This window comes from Hesperophylax consimilis, chromosome 24 (assembly GCF_061612785.1).
Source record: "Hesperophylax consimilis isolate HC1 chromosome 24, BYU_Hcon_1.0, whole genome shotgun sequence".
Taxonomy (NCBI): Eukaryota; Metazoa; Arthropoda; class Insecta; order Trichoptera; family Limnephilidae; genus Hesperophylax; species Hesperophylax consimilis.
The window spans coordinates 17,946,404-17,974,350 of record NC_142859.1 but is presented as its reverse complement, the minus strand read 5'-3'; the positions used below and the strand labels follow the sequence as shown (position 1 = coordinate 17,974,350).

Genomic DNA, 27,947 nt, shown 5'->3' with positions numbered 1-27,947 from the left:
ATGCCCTAAGGGTACTTAATATTGGGTTGATTGACTGAAAATGTCCCCTGGAAATAAGCAAACCATTATACTTTTTTGTATTCATTATTTTATGTGTAGAACAGTATCCGTGATGGCGTGGATTTGGTTTTTAAATAAATTCACTGTTTTATTCCGAGATTAAGAGGAAGCCACAAACAAAAAATGTGTATATTAGTGTGCCTTATATCACCACATATAAAGGCAGTGGGAATAAAAATCGCTTGACAAACGGAGTCTAGAAACGTTCTATTTCAAGCTTAAAACTGTGTATATTAGTGTGCCTTATATCGCCACATATAAAGGCAATGGGAATAAAAATTGCTTGACAAACAGAGTCTAGAAACGTTCGATTTTAAGCTTAAAACTGTGTATATTAGTATGCTTTATATCGCCACATATAAAGGCAATGGAAATAAAAATCGCTTGGCAAACAGAGTTTAGAAACGCTCGATTTCAAGCGCAAAAGCTGTTTTCATTTATTTTTGTTAAAATTTTAAAATAGAGAAAAAGTTTAATCAAGGCCAAAGATAACTTAGCCACAAATTGTGTTTATTAAGGGTAGTTTTTATACATTTTCAAATAGGTACATTTTTAAGTAGTTTCAGCCTATATTTTTCACAAAGTAATAAGCATCTTCGTACATAAACACACATTTCACCACAACCTTAGATTACACATTTGCCCTGATGATGGACAATGCAATGCTGTCCGAAACGTTGGCTAAAGAAAGAGATAACACGGCATAATACCCCAAAAACAAATCACCATTGAGTATCGGATTGGTTATAAATCCACAAATTTGCTGTGTGTACTTATTTTTTAATAAATTATTTACTTAACCAAATAATTAGATTTATAAAATAACCTTTCAGTGTACATAATAGAGAAAATATACTGCGCAACATTTCCAATTTTTCCAATCGGTGGAACGAAGAAAACATCCGTTTGGATTATAAAACTTGTTTTGTTAAGCTGAATAGTTTACAATAACTTGAAAGTCCTCGAGAAGGCGAAAGCAGGGGTTTCCAATCAACTTCCACTTAGGACCACGCCGTATAACTCACGATAATTATTTCAAAACCATCAACGTTTAATTTCAGATCCAGGTCTGAAGTTGAATATTACTTGCTTCCAGGGCCCTTCAACTTTGTGCCGAACCGAACTTAAATGTATTTTCGAGTATATAAAATCGGTAAAGAACTTATCTTGAATTTGAACAAGTAAAATTTACGATCAAAGGGCTATAAAGCGTATAGGAAAATAATATTTTTTCCACAGGATCTATTATGGCATAATGAGGTTATTTATTGGCTGTGGTCATCGGCCTTGTCAGAAAAAAAATAACTCGTAAAGTCAGAAGCATGGCTGCGCCCTGAATAACGCGAGGGAAATATAATTCTGCACAGCTTTATTATTTTGAATGTCTTCGATTGAATATAGCGTTAGCGTTGGGCATTGCATAGATAGTACAAGTGTGGAGGATGTACCAAGTTGTTAGCAACACAATTAGCTGAATTCATTCATTGAGTCATTGATTAATACTTTTTTATAATAATAAACTAATGGCAATTCCCAATCATTTTTCTGTGCTCCTGGTATTTGGTATTGACGTTAATAAAAAGTATTTCGTATGATTTTATATGTAATTTTGACATAAGCGCCATTACAAAAGATAACTCAAATTACCCTACGACATTTCTGTGTTCCTGCGTATATAATAATAATAATAATAATTGGATGACTTGTATAGCGCCGTTTTTGTGCAAAATCACCTCAAGGACTCTGTACAAAATTATAATACATTTCTACAGTGATCTATGTTATTGCTTAGCTATTTATGGAGATAATATACAGTACAATACTTACCTGGTAGGTCACTTGAGATAAACACTTAATTAACATTATCTAATTGTTTATTGGTGAAATTTAGATACAGGATTTAAGACATAATTGGAAAATTGAATATAACTGGACTTTCTCTTAGGAATAGTATATTTAATTTAAGGGTACGACCGCTTAAAAAAGTAAGTTTTTAGTTTAGACCTGAATTCTGTTGGACTTGTTATGGATCTTAGTTCCGGAGGGAGTTTATTCCAAGCCTTCGGCCCAGATACTCCGAAAGCGCGATCACCAAACTTAGTATTTGGCTTGCGCTTAGGTTCCATCAGTCAGCTGATGATGTTACTGATCTAAGAGTTATATAACGGTATATATATAACTGTCGATCGATAAAAGTTTTATCGATAATGTCGGTAACTTGTAAAACAGATCGCTAACGAACAAACAACAATAAACGTCCAATAAATTAAGATAATTTAGCCGTTGTGAACTTGGTTGTTCGTTGGCAATCTGCACTCATGCTCGGAAACGATGACAAGTTGCCGACATTATCGATAAAGCCTTTATTGATCGATCGTGCTACCTGATATTTTTTTAATGTTGATAGGTTCACGTTTTGGCGTTTATTATTTTAAAAAGTCTGAATTCTCGACCAAATATTTCCATTTGAAAAAACACATTTCAAATATATTATATTACAGGTAGGTAGGTACTTTCTGAATATTCACCGGACAAACACTTGAGGAAGGGTTGTTTCGCAGAATTTGAACAATTCATCAAATTTCGATGTCAATTTTCAAGTTCTGCGAAAGTCCTAATCGATGTCTGTTGTTATATCATTACAGCTTAGTTGCTTTACAGCACTAAAATAATAGCTGGACTTGAATAGGACTTTCACAGAACTTGCAAATTATGGTTGAAATTTGATGACTTGTTCAAATTCTATGAAACAAACCCGTCCTTAAAATTTTGAAAATGAAAACACTTCACTATCATTCAAAGCAAACGTTCTAGAGATCGTTGAACCGGAGTTACTGAAATTAGTATTTTGAGTTGTCTCAATAATCTTATATATTATAATACTCTTAAATTTTAAGATTTCGTACAAAAGCTTACGAAAAGCTTGTAAATCAATGAGCTCTGTTCACATTTGTAGAAAGTTACTAGGCCAAATTTGATGGAGAAATAGCCAAATTGGCACAAGGTTTCAATACCTGAAACATGGACGATTCTGAGAGAATCGTCCGCCATAGAACCAAATGCAATTAAACTATCCATCTAAGTTCTTTTTTTTTATTAAATAAACTGTAATTCCGGATTTTAAACCAGCAACCTCTATATTCCAAGTAACGTATCGCCAACTTTACAATGAAGGTTGACAGAATGATTTTTTATAAAGTCAGCCGTTTTTCGAACACTGGTGAACTGAATCGAAGACATTTTGTTTAGGTAAATACCAATTGTCCCTGGCCTGGCGAAAATTTAAACAAATAATAACTTATGGAATTATGGAGGACTTGGCTTGCAGAATTGAAACCGCGACTCTTCGGTACCAACCCGATGCTTTGAACCACCCGGCTACAAATCAGTTACCCATTACAGATTTTTGCATCAGTTATTGTATATTCTCGTTTTACCTAAATATTCATATGAATTGTATCAATAGTAGCTCATTTTTAATCCTTTGTGACCACAGGTACTCTCCCCTTTCGGTTTAAAAGGCGCCACTATTTTAGCAATGTCCTGTAAGAGCAATGACCTCGAAGCCATTTATTCGTTTAATGGTCTTATGGATTAACCTTACCATCTATCTCCCCGTTTTCTCTATTAGTCCTTCGATATTAAGTACCCTGATAAAAAAATAAAGGTGGTCAGTACGTCTTTTGTGTCTGAAGTAAGTACCTACCAACCTATATAAATGATTGGTTCAAAACCAATAATTTCTAAACTACCTGCAGATATTACTTCTTCATCATTGATTTCCGAAGAAATGAATTTTTAAATTAAATTAATTACCTAATACTACGACCATTACAAAAAATAGCTGATGATGATGCTCGTAAATCTTCTAGAACTATTAAAGATAGCATTTATTGCTACTTTTTATTTATTTATCTGAAGTTACCAATGGTGGCTTCATAAGTACTACTGTATTTATCGAAATAATTTAAAAAATATTTTAATTCAGGTGGAGAAATACTTTTGTTTACAATGCCGAACGCAGAAAAAAATATATATAGAAAATCTCTTAGAATCGGTATACAACGAAAAAATATGGAAGACTACGTACTGACGCTTTTATATTAGATTCTGTAAAGTAAAGGAATATATAGACTCGACCAACAAAAATTACTGTGTAAGTATAAATTACTATTATCGATGGAAAATCGTTATATATATATATAAGATACAGAATATCACAAAAGAAAAAAATAAAATCATAACATTAGAGCGATTAACAAAAACTTTGATGAATTTAGAACTGTACACTTTTTTTATGAACAGTTTGAAAATAATGTTGATTTCATTGTGCTATAGTGTTGGTTGAATGAAAAATACGAACCTAAAACAACCGAAAACTATAAAAACACCACCCAGTAAAAAAAAAACAAAAATGATGATATAGTTACACACAACAGTAATAAAATTAACACGATCATTCAAGAATTTGTGCCATGGGTCACCCCAAGTGGTTCACTACGTCTGGTGATTTAGCAAGGGTGCCCGAGATCATCGAGTGAGTTGTATTCAGAATTCACCTGCCCACCGGCTACGTGTCTTACCAGATCAGGAGAGGCTGGTTTGGGGAGACCATTTGACGTCTCCTACTGGTCTTTCAACCCAACGCCTTATAGCGGGAATGATATATTCATAAGCCCGTCACCCTAGAAAAAACTGATCCCTAGATTCTTTCACAACCCTCATACCTTTTACGATCCCAGAACTTAATTCCTTAAAAAAGAACCTCCACACAGTATCCCAAAAGACACATAGGCCTTGAGATAAATTATTTTCTCCTGGCCTTTTGTTTGGGGTTAGTGTAAAATAAAATTAAATAAATCTGTTTTATTTGACATCAGAGATATTCCTCACCAAAAGAAAAAGATTTTTAGTATTAACCTTGTAACATAATATCAGATCTTATTTCATCGTCAGCTTGAAGACTAGAATGGGAATATTGAAAAAGCAATGGACAAGTGCCAGAACACAAAAAAATGACTCGACATAATTTGACCGCCAGATAAAAATTCTATCAGTGTATTTGGTAATAAATAATAGATTAGTCAAATGTTGGTTGCCGAGTGTGAGAATCTATTGAAATTTGGCTACATATCAAAAGATTGAGGGCTCAATTTCACAATGATGGATTATTATGGTTTAGTGATAGTCTAAGTATACTCATCGAAGGTAACAATCAGTTGTTATCCACCCCCTGCAGGGAGAGTGATGATTTGCATAAAAATCTCAGTCAAATCGGTTTTTGGTTTTGGAATTTTTATTTAGAAGTTTGCAAATTTGTTCATACATCTAGTAGAAAAAACGTATAAAATACCAAATAAAATGAATAAAAGAGTTTAGTTTTTGTTTTCTTTTATTTCTGAATTGCTGAATTACGTAGCAGAACTTGTTTATAAATAATCCGTTTTTTACATTTTATTTTAAATTTTACGAACTTTATGTCAGGGCTTTTTTGTGGGCTTCGTTATTTTAAACTACCCAAAAAGTTTTCACTATCATTTAGAGAATTTATTTATACAGGTTTTACAATAAAAGGTGTTATTTTCAATAGCCTGCTATTTCGGTAGATGTTACTTTTGAAGATTACTCATTTTTTTACTCATTTTTTGACATTTGACAAGTAGAAACTACGCCATTCATAAAAATGGAACGATACACGTTTCAACAACGCATTGAAATTATTAAAATTCACTTGAGTGAATCAAATGCAAATCATCTTGAGTTATAAGGCACATTTCCACCTCGGTGGCTTCGTCAACAAGCAAAATTGTCGCATCTGGGGCTCGGAAAACCCAAGAGTTATTGTTGAAAAGCCTCTCTGACCTCAAAATGTGACTGTTTGGTGCGGTTTATGGTACGGCGGAGTCATTGGACTATACTTTTTCGGAAATGAGGCTGGTGCAACAGTTACGGTGAATGGATTGCGCTATCGAGAGATGATTAATGATTTTTTATGACCGAAATTGGATGGTATTGATTTTGACAACGTTTACTTTCAAAAAGATGGCGCTACGTGCCACACAAGCAACGAAACCATTGATCTTTTACGATTGAATATCAAAATAACACCTCTTATTGGAAAAACCTGTATTATAATTATAAAAAGTAAAGAAAAATAGATGTTTTGTAATTTTTGCCCTAACGGTAACGTTGATTATACATTATAATATACCTCAAAATAATAATAATTTTATTCCAGAATGTGGGGAGGTTAGTGCAATTCCACGCGTCCCATATAGATATATATATTTTTTTTTTGTATAATAGATATAATAAATTAACAAATAAGGACAACTATGCAGGGTGTGGTCTTGAGTGCGCTTGGGCCCAGCGCTCACTCAGGAGTGGCGCTTGGTGCTGGTAGGCTGCGGTCAGCAACGTGTTGGCGGAGGCCATTAGCCGCATCCTGGCTCCAGTGACCCGGCGTCTCATCAGGCCGGCAAATCCATTTAGTCCTTGTTCCGTGAACATTGTCGATGCGCTGCTGTATCTTCGGTATCCAAATATGATTCTACAGGCGTCATTATATTGAATTCGGAGTCGTTCCATCGAGCAAATTCGATAGTGACACTATGTCTCACACGTATACAGGCCAGTACAGAATGCGTTGAACAGTATTTTTTTAACAGTATTGCTGCATTTGCAAAATCTGCGGGCAATCATATTAGACACTATGCTTAGGCTTCTCCTTTCGATATCGCCATCGTCCGATAGTTCTTGATTAATAATGTGCCCCAAGTATTTCACGTTCGAACATGTATTTATTTTTGCCTGGTTAAGGTATACGGGGAGCATCTTACTTGTATCTTGACTTTTTCCGTGGTGGAACGCAATCAATTCTTGTCAAAGTCTTGTTCGGGTTGCACATCATATTATGCTGTTTTCCATATTCTTCACAAGTGTTTAGCATTAATCTTAATCCCTTGATCCACGGAGCTAGGAGGATCATATATTAAATAATGCATTACAGAATAGTATATATTTAAAAAATCCTACAGAAAAGTCCGGGGTGGTACATGTCTACCTCCTAAGGATAAAACCCAGCAAAGCCGGCTACACGCCCACTAATAGAAATATATAAAATTGGAAAATATTATTAAGTACCTATCATTTGTCTTCGAATGATTGTTATACGTCCGTTTAGATAATGGAATCAATCAACCAAATTACCCTTTTTCCCAGAAGGTCAAAGTGCACGGGTCAAGGGTTTTATCAGGCGGGTATATATCATTATTACCTCCATGCTTCAGATCTGAGGTGGCTACCAAACTCAAAAGCGTGGGATGTTATGAAAAATGAAAGAAGTTTGCGGTAGGTACGTACTTATCTACCCAAATAAATGCGGCGAACATTTACAATTCAGAACCAAAAATGTCACGCAAAATTCCACTAACTGGTACGCGGCAAGTGAGCGCGTAATTCAAATTTATGTCTTAAGTTTCAGAAAAGCCCGTAAATTGTTCGACAGGCTCTATTGCAAAAGTTATAGTAGGCTACCGTGTAAAACTGTGCATCATCTACCTTCTCGAATCTTCGACGTGTTTCCATATTTCGGTCGTTCGGAAATACCATCATTATAATTCACGGTTAAATTTAACACATTCGGCAGTTTTACGCACTATGGTTAAACATGTCAGTGAAAAGGCAGTTTATATTACGAAATTCCGGTGAAAATGCGCACTTTATATGGAGGGAATATTATTTTTATAGTCACGCAAAAGTACCTACGTGTTTTCGGAGATAATAGAAGTCGATTTGAAGAGATGTGCCATTTTCTTGGAAAGTAGCTATTTTAGACTGAATCGTTGGAGCGGAAAGGATTTTGAATGATGTTTCAATTATAATAATATCATTTTTACGACCAGATGTCGTTCAATTCACGAAATATTTTTGAAGATGAACATTTCCATCGCTTTGAAAATCAATACAGGTATTCGTTTATAGTTCTTTTCTAGGTTCTGCTCTTGACGGTAGGTAAGACCAATAAATGTTTTTGAAGCCCTAAATACTAATTTGAAATCAATTTTTTTTTAAACTTTGTTTTAGATCACTTTGTATAAATACAAATGTAAATGTTCGTTTGCTCAAAATCTTAAATCTTCAATCTTAAAGTTCTTCTCCAGTTTGCTTTGGAATTTTGACAGTAACTTTGCATTCAAATGCGCGTGTGGATTTATATCCATATATTATATAGCTGTCACCTGTGATAGGTGAAAACATACTTTTTTAAAAAACAGCGCCATCTGTTAGACAATGCTATTTTTAATTGCTATCTTGATTTTCAAATACGCACACTGTCTGAAAGAGAAAAATCACATATTAATAACTCTCACTGGGAAAAATAATACGAATTTTATTGATCATAAAAATAAGTTTTATTTTGTCAGATTTTTTTGTTGATTGGATGATATTATTTAATATGATCCTTTATTATTTAGTTTGTTTTTTATGAAGAAATGGATATTTCAAAAACTGGAGCTTACTGTGGAAAGTTTGATAGTTGCATTGAACTAGTAATTTTAGACAAAAAAGCTTTGCAAAAACCGAAATGTCTTAATGCCAAAGAAGCCGGCCAAAATTGCGGATGTGCAGTTTTCAGTGAGATACGAAATTATTGATTTTCTGTTTTACAGATTTTGTAAAAAAAAAATATTATTTGACTTAAATTCCAATAACAGTGACACAATTTAAATGGACAAGTTCTCCCAACCTTACTTTTACCTTTTACTCTTCCTCCCTTCACTCTTCCAAATATTGGGAGTGCCATAGTCCCTTAGGGTTCCAGCAATGGGGACTCCTGTGCGGTCATCACGTAAAAAGGGTACTAAACCCTGCTCAATCCATTTCAAGTGACGTTTTGCTTCCTGCAGGGGCGTGTCGTGAAATTTTTAATTTGAAATCTCCAATTTAACTCAATTTTCATCAGATTGACCTTAGTTTCTGAAAGTACACGTTGGTCCTAATATAAATATCCATATTTTTTTTGGACATACATGCTCTGAAAAAAACACGATTGTGTATGTATATTATATATATGTATGTATAATATGAAAAAAATACACTTTTAATGTTGTTGTTTTCGAAAAGGTTTATTTTTTTAAACTCAGTTTTTCGTATGAAAACTTTCAGAAAGTCGTTGCAAAATATAAATTTCTTGACAACCTTTACACAAAATACCGATTTTTGAAAAGAAACCGTTTTGAATATGGATATTTTTCAAACTTAGCACTCTATTACATTCACGAGGCACAAACGATAGAGAAGTATAATAATCAATAATCAACCTTCAAAGTTTTCATACCAAACATGGTACATATTAAACGAAATTTTTGATAATTATTTCAGGAAAACACATATTATAAAAGAAAGCAACGAGAATAATTTGAAATAAAATTTATGAATGAATGGAAAATTATCAGATTAAAATGATACAATTGTTTGAAGTTAATAAAATACTTCGTTTTTACCACTTTTATTGTTTATTACCAACATGTTTCATGAGCAACGCTCACTTCTTCAGGGTTTTTAATAATACATTATTAAAAGTAAGAGTATTATTAAAAACCCTGAAGAAATTAGCGTTGCTCATGAAACATGTTGGTAATAAACAATAAAAGTGGTAAAAACGAAGTATTTTATTAATTTCAATTAAAATGGTGCCACAAAATAAGTTTGCTGTGTTAGAAGAAGTGATACAATTGTGTTGTAACAAAGTCTTCCCTCATGGCAACTTTTTTTGCATATTGGCGTGCCGAAGGTTAAGCTATTGAAGACAGGTCTTAATTATTAACATTTTTCTTGTTTCCAGGTTGTACCCTCGCTCTCCGCATGGTAAGCATGACGGGTGGAGGCGCAGTGCGCTCCGGGGGCTCCGCCACGCTGCGCTGCACCTACGACCTCGAGGGGGCCCAGCTATACTCCATCAAGTGGTACCGCAACGAGGACGAGTTCTACAGATATGTTCCCAAAGAGAGCCCCCCGGCCCTCGTCTTCTCGCTGCCAGGGGTGCACGTCGATGTGAGTATTATACTTCAATTTATGTATTTACTAACTGAAATCTTAATCGGATATCTTACATTTTGACGATATCTTAAATTAACACTTTTTATAAATTAAAAATTTTTTTGAAGATTATCTTGATGCGATTTGAATGTAAATTTTAAATTTTAATAGTTACTAAAGCTAAAAATATGTGTACTAGACAAGGTTTTCTGCAAAGCACAAAGGATAACAAATAATTATAAGCAATAATTTTAGGCTGAAACTCAAATATAAATTGAAATAATCTTTTGGGAAAAATTAATGCTGCTGACGGGAATTGAACCCGCACCAATTCCGGTCAGGTGCATGGAACCACTGTGCTACTTCGGCTTATTTTTAAACGCCAGTTAAAAAAACAGTTAATGCGATGCCATACGTAGTAATAAAAAATCATGTGTTTTTGGTTTGAAAATTTGGTTGCTTAGAAATGTTTCAGATGCTTTAATTAAATACTGCGAGTAGAATACATCTAGGCCTTTGAAATAATCGAGTATTTTTTAGATAAGTCTTTTTATAAGCCTAGAAAAAAATAATGTAAAGGCCTATAAAAACTGCTTTAAAGTTCAAAAACTCTCTACTTACAAACCCATTTTTGGTTATGATTTTGTTGTACAATGTGGCAAATTAAGTTATTTATAAAATGATCGAAAAAAATTAAATATTTATGCCTGAACATCCACAAAATAAAATAAAAGGCACTTTTTGGCCATGTTTTTTTCTTGCATAAATCAAAACAGGCGGATGGTGTTAAGCGGGAATTTGAACCTTATCGCCATCTACGTACGGGTTGTTATTGATAGCGGCTCAATTTAAAATATAACACGACGTAGTGCATCGCCTTAACCGTTGTCTCATTAACAGACCATATCCTCAAAATACATTTTTGCGACACCGTGTGGCGTTGGCCGAGCTTTAATCAAAGTTTATCGAAAACAGACGAAGTCAATAATTTTCCTATTATTTTGTAGGTAAGTCTGCTAAAATTCATCAAGAAGTGGGTACGAAAACATGACTTTAAGGAGTGGGATTAGAGGGTGGAGAAGTTTTTATTTAAATCGCATGTAGACAGTTACCTTTTTCTTGTTTTGGAGGTCAAGTGTGCAAAATTTCACCAATCTCAATCTCTTCAAAACCGTAGATTTGTTTAAAAAATAAACACACAATCTCACAAACCCACACCGGAACACTCTTCTTTGCTTTATATATTTATATAGTTTTATCGAGGCAACACTTATTACCCTGGTTTTTAGTATGCATGTCTTACTGTTGATGATTGATGTTGATGTTGGATTAACCGTGCTGAGGTTACAAATTTTAATATTTTTAATTTATTGCTATTTTGTGAAAAACTATAGGAGTCCTAAGCCATAACTGCTCTGAATTCTCTAGCAATAGCTTGGGACTATGACAGCCTTAATTGGGGGTATATTGTAAGACTGTAGGAATCAGATAAGGCAAGGGACAGGGAAGAGACAAATATACATTTTTTTTAAAAGTTATTTTTTTTTATGTGGATTTCATGTAAATAAACAATTACGTGACCTCCTGATTCGTAGACGGAGATCGTTATTTAATTAGCCATTTACAGTGATTGTATAAGAATAGTATAAAATACAGAAAGAAAAAAAAATTAAATATTGATTTTTGGTAAGTAAACAAAGCAAATTTTTGAGGTGTATTAATTTTGGACTTGGAATTTGTACAAATGAAAACTCCTTATGGTGCAGAAGACTCCTCCCCAGACCACGCCTGTGACATAGACACTGATCCTCGACCTTGACTGTGTTGCCGCTGTTAGGCACCGATCCTTGTCCTTGACCCTGGTGCAACTGCGGGTGATTCTGTCCAGCCTTGCTGCTTCTCAATGCCCCAGTTAGTTGCCGATCTTGTCTCCTTGCAGACACTTTCAATCATATATTTATATTCTAGAATGCTTCTAACGAGAGATGTTTACATAAATTTTAATGTATGAAAAAAATTTAAATGGTTGGATCCTATAAAACTAAAACTATAAAACCCAACGTCAAAATAATTGTGATTCATTAAAAAAATAAGTAATCCTTATTTTACGCCAGAAGATATTAGTTAGATTATAGATATTAATTCGCCAATTAACCGAGCTCTTCACACTATAAATGATATTTTTCTGAACTCAAATATTGACATTTTTTCGGATTCACTGCCCAAATTCAAACGTGGCATCATGTCAATAATATAAACTGTTCAATACGCATTCAAACAGACACACCTATATAATACACACGTCACCTGGTAATTAAGGAATAAACATACCACTTACCAGACATTTCAACTAAACATATTATAGATACCCAACATGAAATATCTTTTTTTTTTTTTATAGTGAATACCTCACAAGAGTCCCAACTGCTCCCGTCTGGAGCCAGTGAGACTATGGCATCCCCAATTGGGGGATGTTGTGAGGCTGAAGGTAAGTGGGGAAGGGAAAGAGGAAGGTGGGGAAGTACCTGGCTATTCAGATCTAGTCACTAAACACGGCTAAAGCCATTTTGAGCAACGTTTCAATTCTGAATGGTGGTCTTACACCAGGTCGATACTGGTAGTGTCTTCCACTCTGGAACGTGCCGCAAATATACTATATATTATTTTAATTAATTAATTGTGAAATAACACAAATTAATCAAATAAAAATTATTTGCGCACGCCGGGTTCGAACCGCGACCTTCTTGTATATTGTATATTGTTTCATCTCTGTAACTCATATACTGTTTCTTTCTATAATATCAAAAAAATAAATCATTTGAACCGTTTCAAAAGAAATAACGAAAATTCTTTTAAACTCATCGATACAATCTTAGAGTAAGCGGATGATATTTTTCTTATTTCACCGTTACTGCTTCTACGTCCTTCAATGAATCGAATTCTTTTCACAGCAGTTTTGTGTTTTTATTTATATAAATTGGATTTGTACAATACGGCGATGTCTAAAACTTCTCTCCCTGGGTGCATTCGCTCGCCTTTATCATTCTTTTGCCAAAAATACTTTACACGGCATTGTTCGCAGTATAATGCTTCCTCCCGTTTGATGTTTATTATTTGGCAATGGATACAAAACAATTGACCAAACAAATTGGTGGGGATTCTTTCTTTCTAAGTTTATTTTAAACATTAAATCAATGAAATCAGAATTTTTTAACATAAATATTGTTTTGTAAGTATTTTTATTTTTTTAATATGATATCTTCTGGTGGTAATACTAGAATAAACTCCATAAAATTAATGCTTTCCTTTGTTGTCATGAGCAATGTTTTGTTTTAAATAATAAAACAATAAATTTTATCATTTTAATTTTAATTTTATTTTATTTTTAAATATATTTATTTTATTTATAATTAACAATAAATAAATTTCATGTGGCCCTTTATAGCTTTTTTGTACTTCAGCCCGTAAGTACCACAGATTATAGAAAATTCTCGTGTTTGAAATTGATGATCTCGTGTCATTTAGAAGGTACCTATCAATGAACGGTGAATAGATTTTGTGATTGATACATCTATCGATAATCTCCGTGGAAAAATGTATGAATCTTAACTCAGGAACCGTTCATGTGTTAAAATCCTGAGAGAAAATACAAAATTAATTAAAATATGCAATAATATTATTATATTTCGTTCCCAAGTGACAGATCTTGTCAATTTTTTTTTTAATTTCTGTACCACTGTTGCAGCAAAACAAACTTTTTTTATGTGCATACCGTACAAGAGTCTCAAATGCTCTCAACCATCTGGAGTCAGAGAGACTATGGAATCCTCGATTAGGATATGTTGTGAGGCTGAGGGAAATGAGATGAGGAAGATAAAGGTGGGAGAGTATCTGGATATTCAGATCTAAAATAACCAAACACGGCTAAATCTATTTCAAGCAACGTTTCAATTCTGAATTATGGTCTTACGTAAGCTTGCTAGTTGACTTACCTATCGTTGACGGATCCCGTCAATGTTTTCCAGTCTGAAGAGACATCGTCTAGCAAAGTGGGTTGCGTACGTTTAGAAAATGTGTATTCAAATTAGAAGTCAATAAACTCCCTTCTACAGCCGGTAATGAAATTGAACCAAAAAAATGAGAACAAAATATTGATATAATATTAAATATGTGTCCATGCTTCGAGGAAATCAAACATTTAATCTCTCGTTTCAAAGTTTAAAGGGTAGACATCATGCTACAAGAGTGGGTATAATTTTTGACAATGTATAAAAAAAAATCTTCTGTAAAACATGAATTACAATCTTCACGTCCATTAGCATTTTATACACTAAACGCTTCTGTAAAGCTCCAGAGTGAACACATTAGTGTATTCAAAATGCACGTTTTACTTACCTAGCAAGCTTTTCCAACCCACCTCTGCTACTTGTATATACGTATGCAAAACGATCACAGTGGTCTGTTTTTAAATTCCCTCAGCCCAAAAGGCAAACAAATCGATCGAGATGTGACAAGACTTAATGGTTCAGGTTTACAGAATTGAAAGAAAGCATGTTGGCTTAGCATAAAAATATACATATTCCTACTTATAGTCGTTCTGTGAACAGTAGACCTCGCGTACAAAAATTTTTTTTTTCCACTGACTATTATTTAGCAAACCAAAATCTAAATTTTTACTGACATTATAGAATTTGTAAGTTAAATACATACTTACTTAATTATAGACCAAAAATATTTTACGGAATTCCGATAAGGACTAATACAATTTAATTTATAAGTAACTTAACCATATCAATGACATTGCTTCGGGCAGACAGGTAGGTACCATAATATTGATCTAATCTGATACCATCTGTTTTTTTTTTTTTGGTTATTGTTTTCGGGGTGTTATGCCGTGTTGCGCTAACTCCTTCTTTAGCCGACGTTTCGGACAGCGTTGCAGTGTCCATCATCAGGGCAGATCCGGTAGATCCGAAGATGTGGATCTGCCCTGATGATGGACACTGCAACGCTGTCCGAAACGTCGGCTAAAGAAGGAGTTAGCGCAACACGGCATAACACCCCAAAAACAAACAGCCAAAATGCTTTTGGCCGTGAAAATCTAAAAACTTACCTGATACCATCTGATTTATTATTTTCCACGTTCATGTGAACTCTTGCGGAATAAAAATGGATTATCCAATACGGTCACCATCTTGTACCGGAAACGGAACGTAACAAACAAATTTACAGAGAGATGAAATGCCAAATGGTCAAGTTAAAACAAAACTTTCCTCTGTGATGCTTAGGTACTAGAATAAGTTTTATTCTTTTTTTTTCTGTGGTCGTAAAAACGATGAAAGTAATTAATATTATATATGAGTGTGTGTTTTTTAATATTATCCAACTCAGTGAAAGAATATATGGCACTTGAAGTAAAATAGTACAAACTGCGTTTTGAAAAGTGTTAAATTATTTAACTTGTTTCTAAATAAATAATTTCGACTCCCATAATACGGACATGTGTCTAGTGTGGTAGTCGAAAAGCATGTAAAAAACCTGTACCCAAATATATTTAAAAAAATAATATATATATATATATATATATATATATATATTATTTTTTTAATTAAATATATATTTATATTGGGGTCAACTTTCTCTAAAAAAATATTTAATACCTTTTATATTCCTTGGAAAAGTTTGGAATCTCTCTCTGACAAATAATGTTTTACATTTCATTTCCATTAAAAATAATGAATACACACCGCACAAGATTCGCACAGAAACCATTGGGACTATTGTATCTCCAATTTAAGTATGATATGGTGCTGAGTAGAGTAAAATGAAACAAAGTAGATAGAGAAGTGATACCTTGCTTTTCAGATCTGAAAACAGAGCTTAAGTCATTTCAAATCCAGGCGACACTAAAAGATTCTACCCCTCTGGCTAGCTTTTGACGGTTTTCAGTTATCGAGAGGTTGTTAAGCTTAAAAAGCCCTAAGACTAACCTGAATAAACCAATAAAATCAAAAAAAAAATGCACCATGAAAATTCCACCCTTACCGGCAAGATTGATCCGAATCCCTGTGGGGTTTTAAAATAAGTAAATGCGGCTCACGCTGTCCAAGTGTTGATAAGAGGAATTAAGGGTAGGTGCCTTGGGGGTGGGAAATCGCTTTTCATCAAAGACAGACCAGTGGAATGGAGGGACTTGTACGTGGCCTGCCTTGTTATGCTCCAGGGGTGGAAAAGATAAACTACCCTTATTTATTTGTATTCACAAAACAATACTGGAAATCTACCCACTGTTTTCTATAGTGTTAGGAGCAATTAATTCCTATTGCTTACTAGACATTTTTCCTGATTAAAAATATTATTTATACGTATACTGTGGAAAATGATCACTTAATTGATATTGTCAGGTATATTACCAGAAGAACTTCAATCAAATTTATTAACAAAGGACGCGTAATTGATTTATATATTGTTTTGTAAATAAATAATTACGAATTATACTAATTGCGATAGCTAGCAAATAGAAATCCGCGGCCGCTGTCGGAAAACTTAAACGGTTCTTTGTGAAAATAATAGATGGCGCCACTTCCGTTTCCAACAATCCAAAACTGTACATTCATTGGGATAATAATAATATTAGAATAATATATGTAATAACTGGCACAGACCCGAGAAAAACACATTCCAATAATCAAAAAATAAAGGGCGAGAATAGAATTCCTATCAACTGTTCGGAAGAACTTTAACGTAAAATTTAACTTTTAAATATTGAAGACAATATTAGTGATTCTTAAACGCAAATCTGAAACAGAAAAATCAGAAAAGGAAACGGTGAATCTTGCGATCATACATAAAGATAGTTGCCAATAAAAATGTGCGGTGAAAAAAATGAAGACAACGTTGGTAGTTCTTATTCGAAGTATGATACAGTTAAAAGTGACCGATGAGGATAGGGTCCCATTAGCGCAGTTGGTAGAGCATTGTCCCGGAAAGACAAGGGTCCTGGGTTCGAGTCCCAGATGTGACCGTTTCCTTTTCTGATTTTTTTGTTTCAGATTTGCGTTTAAGAATCACTAATATTGTCTTCAATATTTAAATATTATAATTTGAGGTTTTACTCAATAAGTTATTCCGAAAAATAATAGTAAAATTTAACATTTTACCTCAAAATTTTAGACCACCAATTTTTTTTCGAACGGCTGCGAGAATTCTTTACATTGTTGAAAATAAGAATGAAGGATTTTTGATATTTAGAAATAATTAAAATGTTATTGTTAAAAAATGACAGTAGCAATAATTTTATACTGTTCAAATATTTAATTTTTATTTCATATTATTCAAATGCATGTATGTATTTTTGATATCAATAAAACGAGGTGACTAGAGCTTAGCGAGTATTGTTTCTTGTAAACTTATTTTGACATAATTTTTTACTGCCTAATCCGTTGTTTTTGCACTCGCTTATAATTTAAATATTTATAGTGTTTGATTGATTTTACAAGTTTTTTATTTATTTCGATAGCATCCGTGGTTGAGTGGTTGCGACCCCTGGCTACGGATCCCGAAGGATCCAAGCGGGCTCAAGTTAATATGATTTGATTAATTTTTGGGTCATTTCACAATTTATTAATTTAAAATACATGCGTATAGCATCGTGCGGCATCTACTACAGTGTATAGTAATTAGAGGATGCCACAGTCATTAGAATACCATGGTCAACATATTCCATTAGGAGATGCCATAGTATCACCGACTGAAGACGGTTGGAAGCAGCTGGGACTCTTGCGCGTTACTCACATAACAAAAAATTATAAATTAAATAATTATAACACAAATTCACTTTAAAATTTTTAAGTCCTTTTAAATTTTTTTATTTATAGTGTGGACAACATTTTTAAAAATTAACTATCAGTTAATTAACAAATTTTCATGGCCATAAAAACCAACCACGTTTTTTCAGTTATTTTCAATGATTACGCCCTTTAAAATATTCCACCGTGATACGATTTCAAATATTGTAAAAAAAATTGACCAAGCTCCACACATTTAGCAGTGATATTTAGTTTGTCAACTGTTACTTTGGGTGTGTATCTTATTATAAAGAAAAACGCCAATCGGTTTCGAAAACCTACATAAAGCTGTACAAACAAAAGTGACAGTGTTCATGCAATAATTTTCCTACACGAAATAACAAAATTTTAACTAGATATTTAATTAATTTACCTAAAAAGTACAAAATGAACCGTAATTTTTTTTCTTTTTTTTCGTTTTGAAATCTCAATGAAGTAAGTTTTTTTCCGTTAAGCGCTTTTCCGCAGTAATAAATGCGTGAAAGTTGCGCCAAGTTGCGTAAGATTGCAAAGCCGTTACTTACCTCAAATCCGATACCGAACGGTGTCCCGAATTGTTATAAGTATCGAGACTTTCGTGTTGTTTTCTATACATAAATTGTTGGACAATCCTGCAAACTCCAAGAAATAGTTATATAGTCCCGGAGGTAGAAGAATTATGGAGGATGTTGTTGACCCCGTCAACAACAGTCTAACTTTTTTTGTCTGACTACTTTAATTTGATTGATCGAGTTCTACGAATTAAACACAAAACAATAAATAGCATTCTAACTGATTTTAAGCTGTTATTAGATACACTTCTACTGCACGATGATGGTATTAGATAAACCGAATAAGTATCTGGATACTTCTTCGAGAAATGTAAAATCACTTTGTAGCGCCTTTTTAATTATATGAAATTAAAATACTTCGTATACACCACTATTTAATTAAAAATAATCGACATTTTGAACGGTTTCTTGTCGGAATAAACGTATATGATGAAAATGAACAAATTTAAAAATAAACAAATATGTAACTTAAATAATAAAATGAGCAGTGATTAATAATTAAACAGGATTTTGGAGCGTTAAAATCAGAGACACCAATTTAGTTGTCATATTCAATATTGGAACTGATTTGTTAAGAATTCAGACTATTCTGTGGAATAACATTTATAAAAGTGAAATCTTTACATTTTCAATTCATAGCTGTATCCTTTGCCGTATTCAATACAAACAGTCAAGTAAGTCGGCCGTAAGTCTAACTCTCCGGTTCGCCAAAAGGTTTAGCCGTTTCGGGTGATTTATTCTTTAAACGTTTTTATTGCACCTCCGCGCCGTACTAATGCCTCCCTCTTTCCATCGGCTTTATGGTCCCGGCCTGGGCTATAGTAATAGGGTGGGTCGGCCAGAACGCGGAACAGTCGTTCCCTTTACCCCTATAGCAGCAACTCTGGTGCTTTGCAACAAACAAACTAACCAACGGGGGTAGATAATATATTACAGTGCTCGTGTATACGCACCGCTTGTGATTTTTCATTTCGACCATAGAATGTGGCAAGTGGAAAAACGTCTTAGTAAGAAGTTGTGATTTTATGTACTTTACGTGATTTTTCGAAACAAAAATAATATATATGTCAGTTGGTGGAATATGATTATAAGATTTTCACAGCCAAAAGTATCAAAGTGATTTATTTTTGAGGTATTATGTCGTATTGCGTTACATCCTTCTTTAGCCAACGTTTCGGACAGCATTACACAAGGAGAAAAAGGAGTGATGTTGATTTATTGAAAATATCTTCAAATTATTGACTGTAAGCCGCTTCCTCATAAAGTGTTCGTAAATTCGTAATAATATATGAACACGTGTTCATCCACCTGCGTTGGTCTTAATGATATATCAAGACGAAATGCAAAAATGTAAGAATTTTTATGAACACGTGTTCGGACATCGCACAGTGTTTCGTTTCATACAAGCTAGACGGAAAAAACTCTTTTATAATTATAAAGTGTTTGGAACCCTCTTGTGGGGAGTATTTAATCTGAATGTATTGAAAATTTGGATTGAAAGTGATTAATTTAATTTTTTTCTAAAAAAAATCGGAAAAAAATCTTTTAAATAATTCATAACAGTATTAATACCGTATTTGAGGTTTTTGAAGAAAACAAATTTAAAAAGTTAAAAATATGTCTATTTTGAGAATAATAAATATGTAAAAGCACAGTCAAAAAATATAATACAAATCACGAAACAATTGCGAAAGTATAAAAAAATTATAAAAAATAGCTAAAAAATAATCAAAACAATCATTATTACTAATCTAGGAAAACAATTTTAGTCATATTTAGCAACGGAACTTAATAAAAACAAGCATTAGTTGCAGAAAGTACAGTCAGAAAATAAAATAATAATATCAAAAGTTATGCAAGAACAGTAACGAAACAAAAAATATTACTTATCTAATAAAGTGCTATCTGAGTCATTTGCGGCGAGAGAAATTAACTGCACATAAACATCTTTAATTTTTTTAAGACAGAGTACAGAACCAATAGATTTGTGAGAAAGTGCTTAAACATAATGCTTATTGAAACTAGATGATATCTGAGTTATGTTCAGAGGAATCATCAGAATAATAATCAGAGGAGTCATCAGAATAATGTTCAGAGGAGTCATCAGATCGCAAACATTGTGTTCTTGACTCGGAATTGGGTGGAACAAGTAAATTTAACACATCAGAGGGAAGTGAGCTCGATTTTTTTTCTTGGAACCTCTCTAAAACTATTTATTATTGGATCTGATGTAATTAATAGCATGGTTAACATATCTCTGTTTGTTGATGTTCGGTCGATTTTTCTGGTGTGCAATTACCTAAATCTTTTACAGTCTTTATTTCGCGCCTCTTGCGCCTCTTCTGACAGCTGCCCAATAGGTACAATGCACGAACTAATCACATCAAATGAATGGTATAAAAGTTTATGAACAGTTGTTGGCATGGTATACCAATCATATAGGTTAAGATATAACTCCTTAGTGTCATGCACATACTGTTCAAAATGTTCGATGTTAATGCTATACCCAGAAGCTATTGTACTCAAAATTATACAAAACCTCTTGATGAGCCCCGCATATGCCCCCGCAGAGCCGAAAAAACCAGTGTTTGGGTTGCCAAACCCAGGTTTTGGTTTATCTACAATTAATCCCATTTCACTTTTAAACCTTTCCTGTAATTTTTTTTTCCCTTTTTTCTAGTACTTAAAATTAGTTTATTTGCATCCCCTCTGACTTGCCAGAGTTGTATTCGATAAGCGATATGCAAAAAACATTCAAAAGTTTTTATCCAGGCATGCAATGTAGATAAGCCAAAGGAATAAAATTCTTGTCGTGGAACTCTATTGATAACCGTAGTATTCATTTCACTGGGTTTGGCACCACAGATATAACACGACATAGTCGACTTGTTTCCATTAAATTGCAAATTTTGCCATCTACCATAGTTAATAACATTTTAAATTTTACATTTTCAAATCTACATCTTCAATGTTAATTCTAAAATTTATCAAATCCGAGAAACTGCGATCCACTTTTTGGTTATATTCAAAGATATTAACTGTACTTGGCTTTTCAAATTTTTTTCACTGCTTGCACTGAGATTTTGACGTTTAAATTTACTTAAAATATGATTATATATTCCCTGAAACCTTTCTTTCTTGGGTAAACTTCTCCACGTCTCGAACAATTTCTGCCTGGAAATCTGGTATGTGGTGCCTGTGAAATGACAAATTATGATTGGTGAGCATTAATGAGCAAAAATATCGAAACTGATTTGAATAGAAAATTAATTGTTTAATCTACAAAAAAAAAATCACGGAACCTTATTGATACTTTATCCGAAAAAAATTCTCGAGAAGTTAGAAATTGAATATTTTTAAAGCACAAAAAAATACACAAGTTAAACATTATTTTTTAAAAAAACTGCAATGTTTTATATTAAAATTTTACAATTATAACATACTACATACCTTCCAAAGTAGCCTCCATTTTTTTTAGAACCAAAACACATTATTTCAACCACATAAACAACCTTACAGCTCGCGCGACAAGATGCGAATAAAAGGAACTGATAATTCATTAATTAATTTACCTAACTTTAGGGCTCTGGTATGAGTCAACCCGTGCATTAATTACCCCAATTCCAAAAGAATTTGTCACACTAACTACCTGTTAATACCCCCATGACGTCATTTTTCAAGAATTCCAAAGTGACTTTTTTCCGTCTAGCTATATGAAACGAAACACAGTGCATCGTCACAAAACATAGGCATTCCACTTTAAGTGTTTTAGGATACCTATCAATTCATTCGTTAATGGCCTTCAACCCCGTTTTTAACAGGAATACAATGTGAAGAGATTTTTAATAAATTAGAATTACTCATTTTTCTATCAGGAATTTTCATATGTGCAGTATCCATCATAAGGTCAGACAATAGCAGGGCACAGCTGATAATATTTTTCTATGTGCAGTATCCATCTCTAGAGCAGACGATGGCAGGGCACATCTGATAATATTTTTCTATTAGCAGTTTCCATCATAAGGGCAGAAGATAGCAGGGCACATCTGATAATATTTTTCTATGAGCAGTATCCATCATAAGGGCAGACAATAGCAGGGCACATCTGATAATATTTTTACTGGTCTATAGTTAGTTATAAGATAGATAATTGTTGAAGCATATTATTTATTTGTACTGCGCCCCTGAAATGATTTTGCAGAAAAACGCCGATATACAAATCATCTAAATATTACTATACCGAAACTTTTAGATGATTTTAAACCGAAACGGCGCTATACTAATCTTCCAAATATTTTTACTTTTATTATTATCCTTCTTGATGATGGATACTGTAATACTACTAACCGACGCGTGTCGTCGGTTGGTTTGTCAAAAAATAAAAAATTAAAATATATTTAACTTTTTTTATCCACAAGAACAGGCAATTAAATACTGATTGAAGACATTAATCTGATCAAAGTCTATTTTTATCCAAAACTTTAAATATTACATTCATGGGTTTTATTGAGTTACTCCATCACGGTTCGAAACGTGATAGATAGGTTTTTTTCAACAAGGAAAAGATTCATCGTTTCCAAATAATTTTTGTCTTTATTTCTACAGAAACAAAATAATAATAATAATGATAACATTTTATTTTTCACAGCTATCAGCCTCTAACGACCAGCGAGTGACACTGACAGGGGTCCACCGTCAATTAGCAGGGGTGTACCAGTGCGAAGTATCGGCCGACGCGCCGCTGTTTCACACGGAGATACAGTCAACCAGATTGGAGATTGTCGGTAAATAATAATATATTCTACTTTTACTATTTACTATTATGATTTCTTACTTTTAAATATTTATACTGAGGGATCAGTAGGATTTATAGGTTCAATTAGAAGTCCTACCGAGCCGAACTCTCTGATATGAAAATATCTGGAGTCGGTGAATTATTTTTCCATTTGATCTCTGGTGATTTGACGTGTTGTTCTTGTATTGTTTTGTATTTATTATGCTTATATAATGTCCTTGCATAATGTCGATTAACTAGATGATAATTAACTGTGGAAAAGTGTGTGGAAGGGTTTAGTTTTCCCTGTGGGGAAGATTTAACACGGTCATAAAGTCGGATTGATAAAGATTATTTTAGGTTTTATTTGTGTTAAGATATATTGGCAAATTATGAGATCAAAATAAATAATTTCGGTAAATACGTATGTATTTTCAACATATGTAAGTAAGGCAAAAATGAGCTTTCTTTAGGAACACGGATAGGCCCACAAACACTTTTATCGATTTACCTAGTAATCTTAGTGAAAAAAAAAAATTTTTCAAGGCCTCCGTGGCCGAGGGGTAGGGCTCTCGACGGGACTCGCGGGAATTTAAACCTTATCGCCATCTACGTAAGGGTTGTTATTGATAGCGGCTCAATTTAAAATATTACACGACGTAGTGCATCGCCTTAATCAGTGCCAAGAAATCGGCAGTGGTTTGTTAGCATCATTCCGGATTGCCTCAATTTTATGGTATTTTGTATCTGAAAAAGTGCTCCTAAGGAATTAAAATATTTTTTTGATTCGCTTGTCAAGGATAATGTTTCTTAAAATTATTTTAGCTTGTCGTTTCGTTTCTTGGAAATTTGTTTTATTTTATCTGTGAAAAAGCGGGTCGCAAAATTCCAGGTCACATGTCATAATTCCGAATTTGAAAAGTCACAGTACTCTGTTTATTTACGGGAAATCCTCACATGAATAATTTATTTTTGTCAAAAACGCTTATTATTAAGCTAGAAAAGGTAATAAAAATTCAGCAATTTTTAGTATATCTTCATCTAACTCCGAAATTTCTTCACCGATTGCTCTAAAATTTTAACACAACATTGCATTAGAATACGCTTGTGTTTTTATATGCCTATATTAAATAGACACCACTTATGACAGGTAAAAAAATAGCTTTTTTAAAAAACAGCGACATCTGTTGGACGTAAAAGCAACATGCGCTTTTGTTTCTATATCTGTAGAGAAGACTGAGCCACAGCTAAACGTGGCGGGGTACAACTAGTTATATAATATGTTACTCACAATTTATAATTAGCTATCCTGGTGAAACAACATCCACGGGAAGGATTTATAAAAAAATAATGAATATATAAACACATTACCTGATAAGACGATACATTTTACAAAAACACGATTTTGCTAAAAACATGTAAGGTATTACGAAAATAAACTAGCATATTCCGGGCGATTGACCACACCAAGTAAGTTATTTTAAACAAATTATATTGCCTTCTAGGGTCCATACTTTTTTTTATTTTATTTTTTATATATTTTTTTATTTTTTGCTAGTGTAATCCCGATGGGTTATAAAACTCATTGTAGGGCTAAGGAACTTACAACACATAGATGGGAGTTAATGGGTAGAATTTCACATGAGTATTTTGATTATGCTCGAATACAAATATAAGGGATAGAAAAGTAAAGAGAAAGAAACAAAACAAAGTATAACATGACAAGAAATATTCTTTAAAGCTTTACTTTGAATTGGTTTTAATTTGGATTACGATGGCTGTTTTTACACAAAAAATCTGGCAGAGAGTTATAGAGTATGTAGGCAATATAGTTAAGAGATTTTATTTCATATTTCGTAATGTGTTAGAGGAATTCGATTTTTTTGTTATTCCGGTTGTATTGTATTGGGGTTGTGGATATCTTGATTGTAAAGTAGATTGATGTTAGTGTGTGTTGATTGTTGGGTAATTTGTAGGATGTTGGTCGTGATTTCATGTTTGGGAAGGACAGTGATTGGAAGGTTACCGGAAATTGAATATATGTCCTTGACATGTGTTTTCCATGGAAGACCAAGAACATTTCTGATAAGAATTTTTTCTAAAAGAATTTAAAAATTGGCAGCATCCTATGGACTTAAGCTACACAATTTGAAAATCTTTCTATATCGAATATTAACTTCTGAATATAAACAAATTGCGTATGAGCTAGGATGCGTAAAAGTGTCCTTTAATATATAAACGTCCATTTAATATAAATTCTTAGAGAAACACCTGCAAGAGCTTTGTAACAAGAGATAGAGTCATCAATAGAATGACACCACTGTAGCTTTACCGGACTAGGAAATGGGGATTAAAATTTTTATTATACAACAGCAATTTCATCATTTAATTCTAAGTTCCTGAAAAAAATCATTTAATTTTTTATATTTTTTTATATTAACTCCACACAGGAGGCCCTGAAGAAAATAATTTCCCTCGGGGCCTATGTCATCTTTGGGGATGCTGTGTGGAGGGTCTTTTTGTGGAGAGGAAGTAGTGAACATGGGTCTTGAAGAGTCAGATGTTGTAGGAGGGAGGAAACACCGAGGCCGGCAGTTCGTTCCATAGCCGAGCTGTTGAACTTAAGAACGAATCGTAGAAGCGACCCGTTCTCATGTGACAAATGTCAACCGTGTACAAATGTTGGGCGCGCGTTTGGCGTGTATCCCGACTACGCACCGGTGCTGAAGGGATCAATAACGCTAGTTCCTCAGAGCATCTTCCATTGTAATACCGATAGAAAAAGGACACAGCATACCTACCTGACGCCTGTGCTCTAAAGATTGCATTCCGTTTGTTGAGATTGGGGAATCTATCAAACGGACCGCCCGTTTTTGCACAGAGTCAAGGGTTTTTTTCAGGTATTTAGGGGCTCCGGACCAGAGATGGCTGCCAAATTCGACAGTAGGGCGCACTTGCGATTTGTACAGTGTCAGCAGTTGTGTACTATTAAAGTATCTGCGGGCCCTGTACAGCACGCCAAGCTTCTGAGAGGCCAGCTTTACTCTGGCTTCGATGGAGCCCCCATACCTGAGCTGGTCACTTATAGTTACACCAAGCATATCAATGGAAGGTCTGTTCGGAAGATTGCTTCCGTTGAAGGAGACTAGATTATCATTCAGATCCCTTTTAGACGTAATCAGACAGGATTGGGTCTTTGAAACATTAAATTCGACGAGATTATTTTTACCCCAGGAGGAAATACTCTCGACATAACCGTCCATTCTCTGCTTCAAAGCCCTCCGAGCCGTTGGAGTTTGTGTGCCAATAATGCTCCATTCCTTTTCCTGTGACTGTCTTTCTAGCACCTGCCAAAATCAATTTTTTTAAATCTTGTTGATAAGCGTAGTTTAACTCGACCATTTAGCATTTCATCTGTCTATACATTTTTTTCTTACGTTTCGGTTCCGGCTCAAGATGGTGGCCGTTTTGGCCGGTGACAGCAGCGGCTGTTGAGCACAGTAAAATATTTTTTTTGAGTACAAGGAAGCTATTCAGGGGAAGGTGCTTACTATTATAAGATTATGTGTATATTATTATTATAAAACACATTACGTGGTAAAACGGCAAAATTGACAAAAATATAGTTTTCAATAAACAAGTAAGTTATTATGAAAATATAATCAGCTGGCATACTATAATGCAGTAAAGATTATTTTTTTCGAATGTGAAATCGTCATTGATAAATCATTAATAATTTATTTATTTTGAAAAGATACATAACATTATATTGAAGGAAGCTTTTGACTGTCCAACTAGGAAGATTTTTTTTAGTACAGTCAAGTTAACAGATTAAATTTCAAATTATTAAATAATTTAATTAATTAATTAATTAAATAAATAACAAATTAATTATATACTTTCTTATGATTTTTAGATGTAATTTTGGTTTTGGTTTAAAATAAGAGAAAAGATTTACTAACTATAAGTTCTTATTATATTTATTAACTATCAGTTCTTATTTTATTTATTAACTATCAGTTCTTATTGGATTTATTAACTAGTAGTTCTTATTAGTATCCATTTGTATTTTTCATCTGATCTGTACTGTTGGTTGTGTTGAAACAATTTGGTTTGCTAACCTAAACAAATAAACAAACAGAAAATTCATTTATTTTGGTTCACTTAATATTAAAAATATCTCTGATACCCAAGGCGTTGCTGATTGTTTTTTAAAACGAATGAGCAATTCGTTAAATCTTCTTTTATTAGATCCTTGGCACCTACACTAAATTAAAAATTTATTTATTCGAGTATATTGAAATCAAGGACCATCAAGTTGCTTCATAAATGCTCTATTGTCAGATTTCTTGTTTTGTGAAACATCAGACAATATTTTAATATATTTTCAGTTTACTTTTCAATTTTTAATAACCATAGCTGTTTGGAGATTTTTTGCGGAAACTTTCGTTTATTCGAAAAAACCTGGATCTTTAATCAGCGACGGCCAACGACTTGTTTTTGTAACGTACGAAAATTGGTAAATTTAAAAAATTATAAATAAATATAAATACTGACTTTATTGATTGATTTTTCCATGGAAAAATATTAATGTAACAAATATTGTAATAAATATTATTGAACGCTGTATAAATGTATATAAATAATACTGTACCAATATTACTGTACTGAAGG

General features: G+C 33.4%; 1 protein-coding gene across 2 annotated transcripts in view; it reads left to right on the top strand.

Moving 5' to 3' along the window:
- LOC149412006 (uncharacterized) overlaps positions 1 to 27,947 on the top strand; it is a 243,616-nt gene that overhangs the window by 195,867 nt on the left and 19,802 nt on the right. For both annotated transcript variants that reach the window (XM_089646331.1, XM_089646330.1), the window contains 2 exons: positions 9,908 to 10,116; positions 23,148 to 23,283. In XM_089646331.1, the coding sequence (XP_089502457.1) occupies positions 9,908 to 10,116; positions 23,148 to 23,283 (345 nt within the window). The remainder of the gene's footprint in view (positions 1 to 9,907; positions 10,117 to 23,147; positions 23,284 to 27,947) is intronic.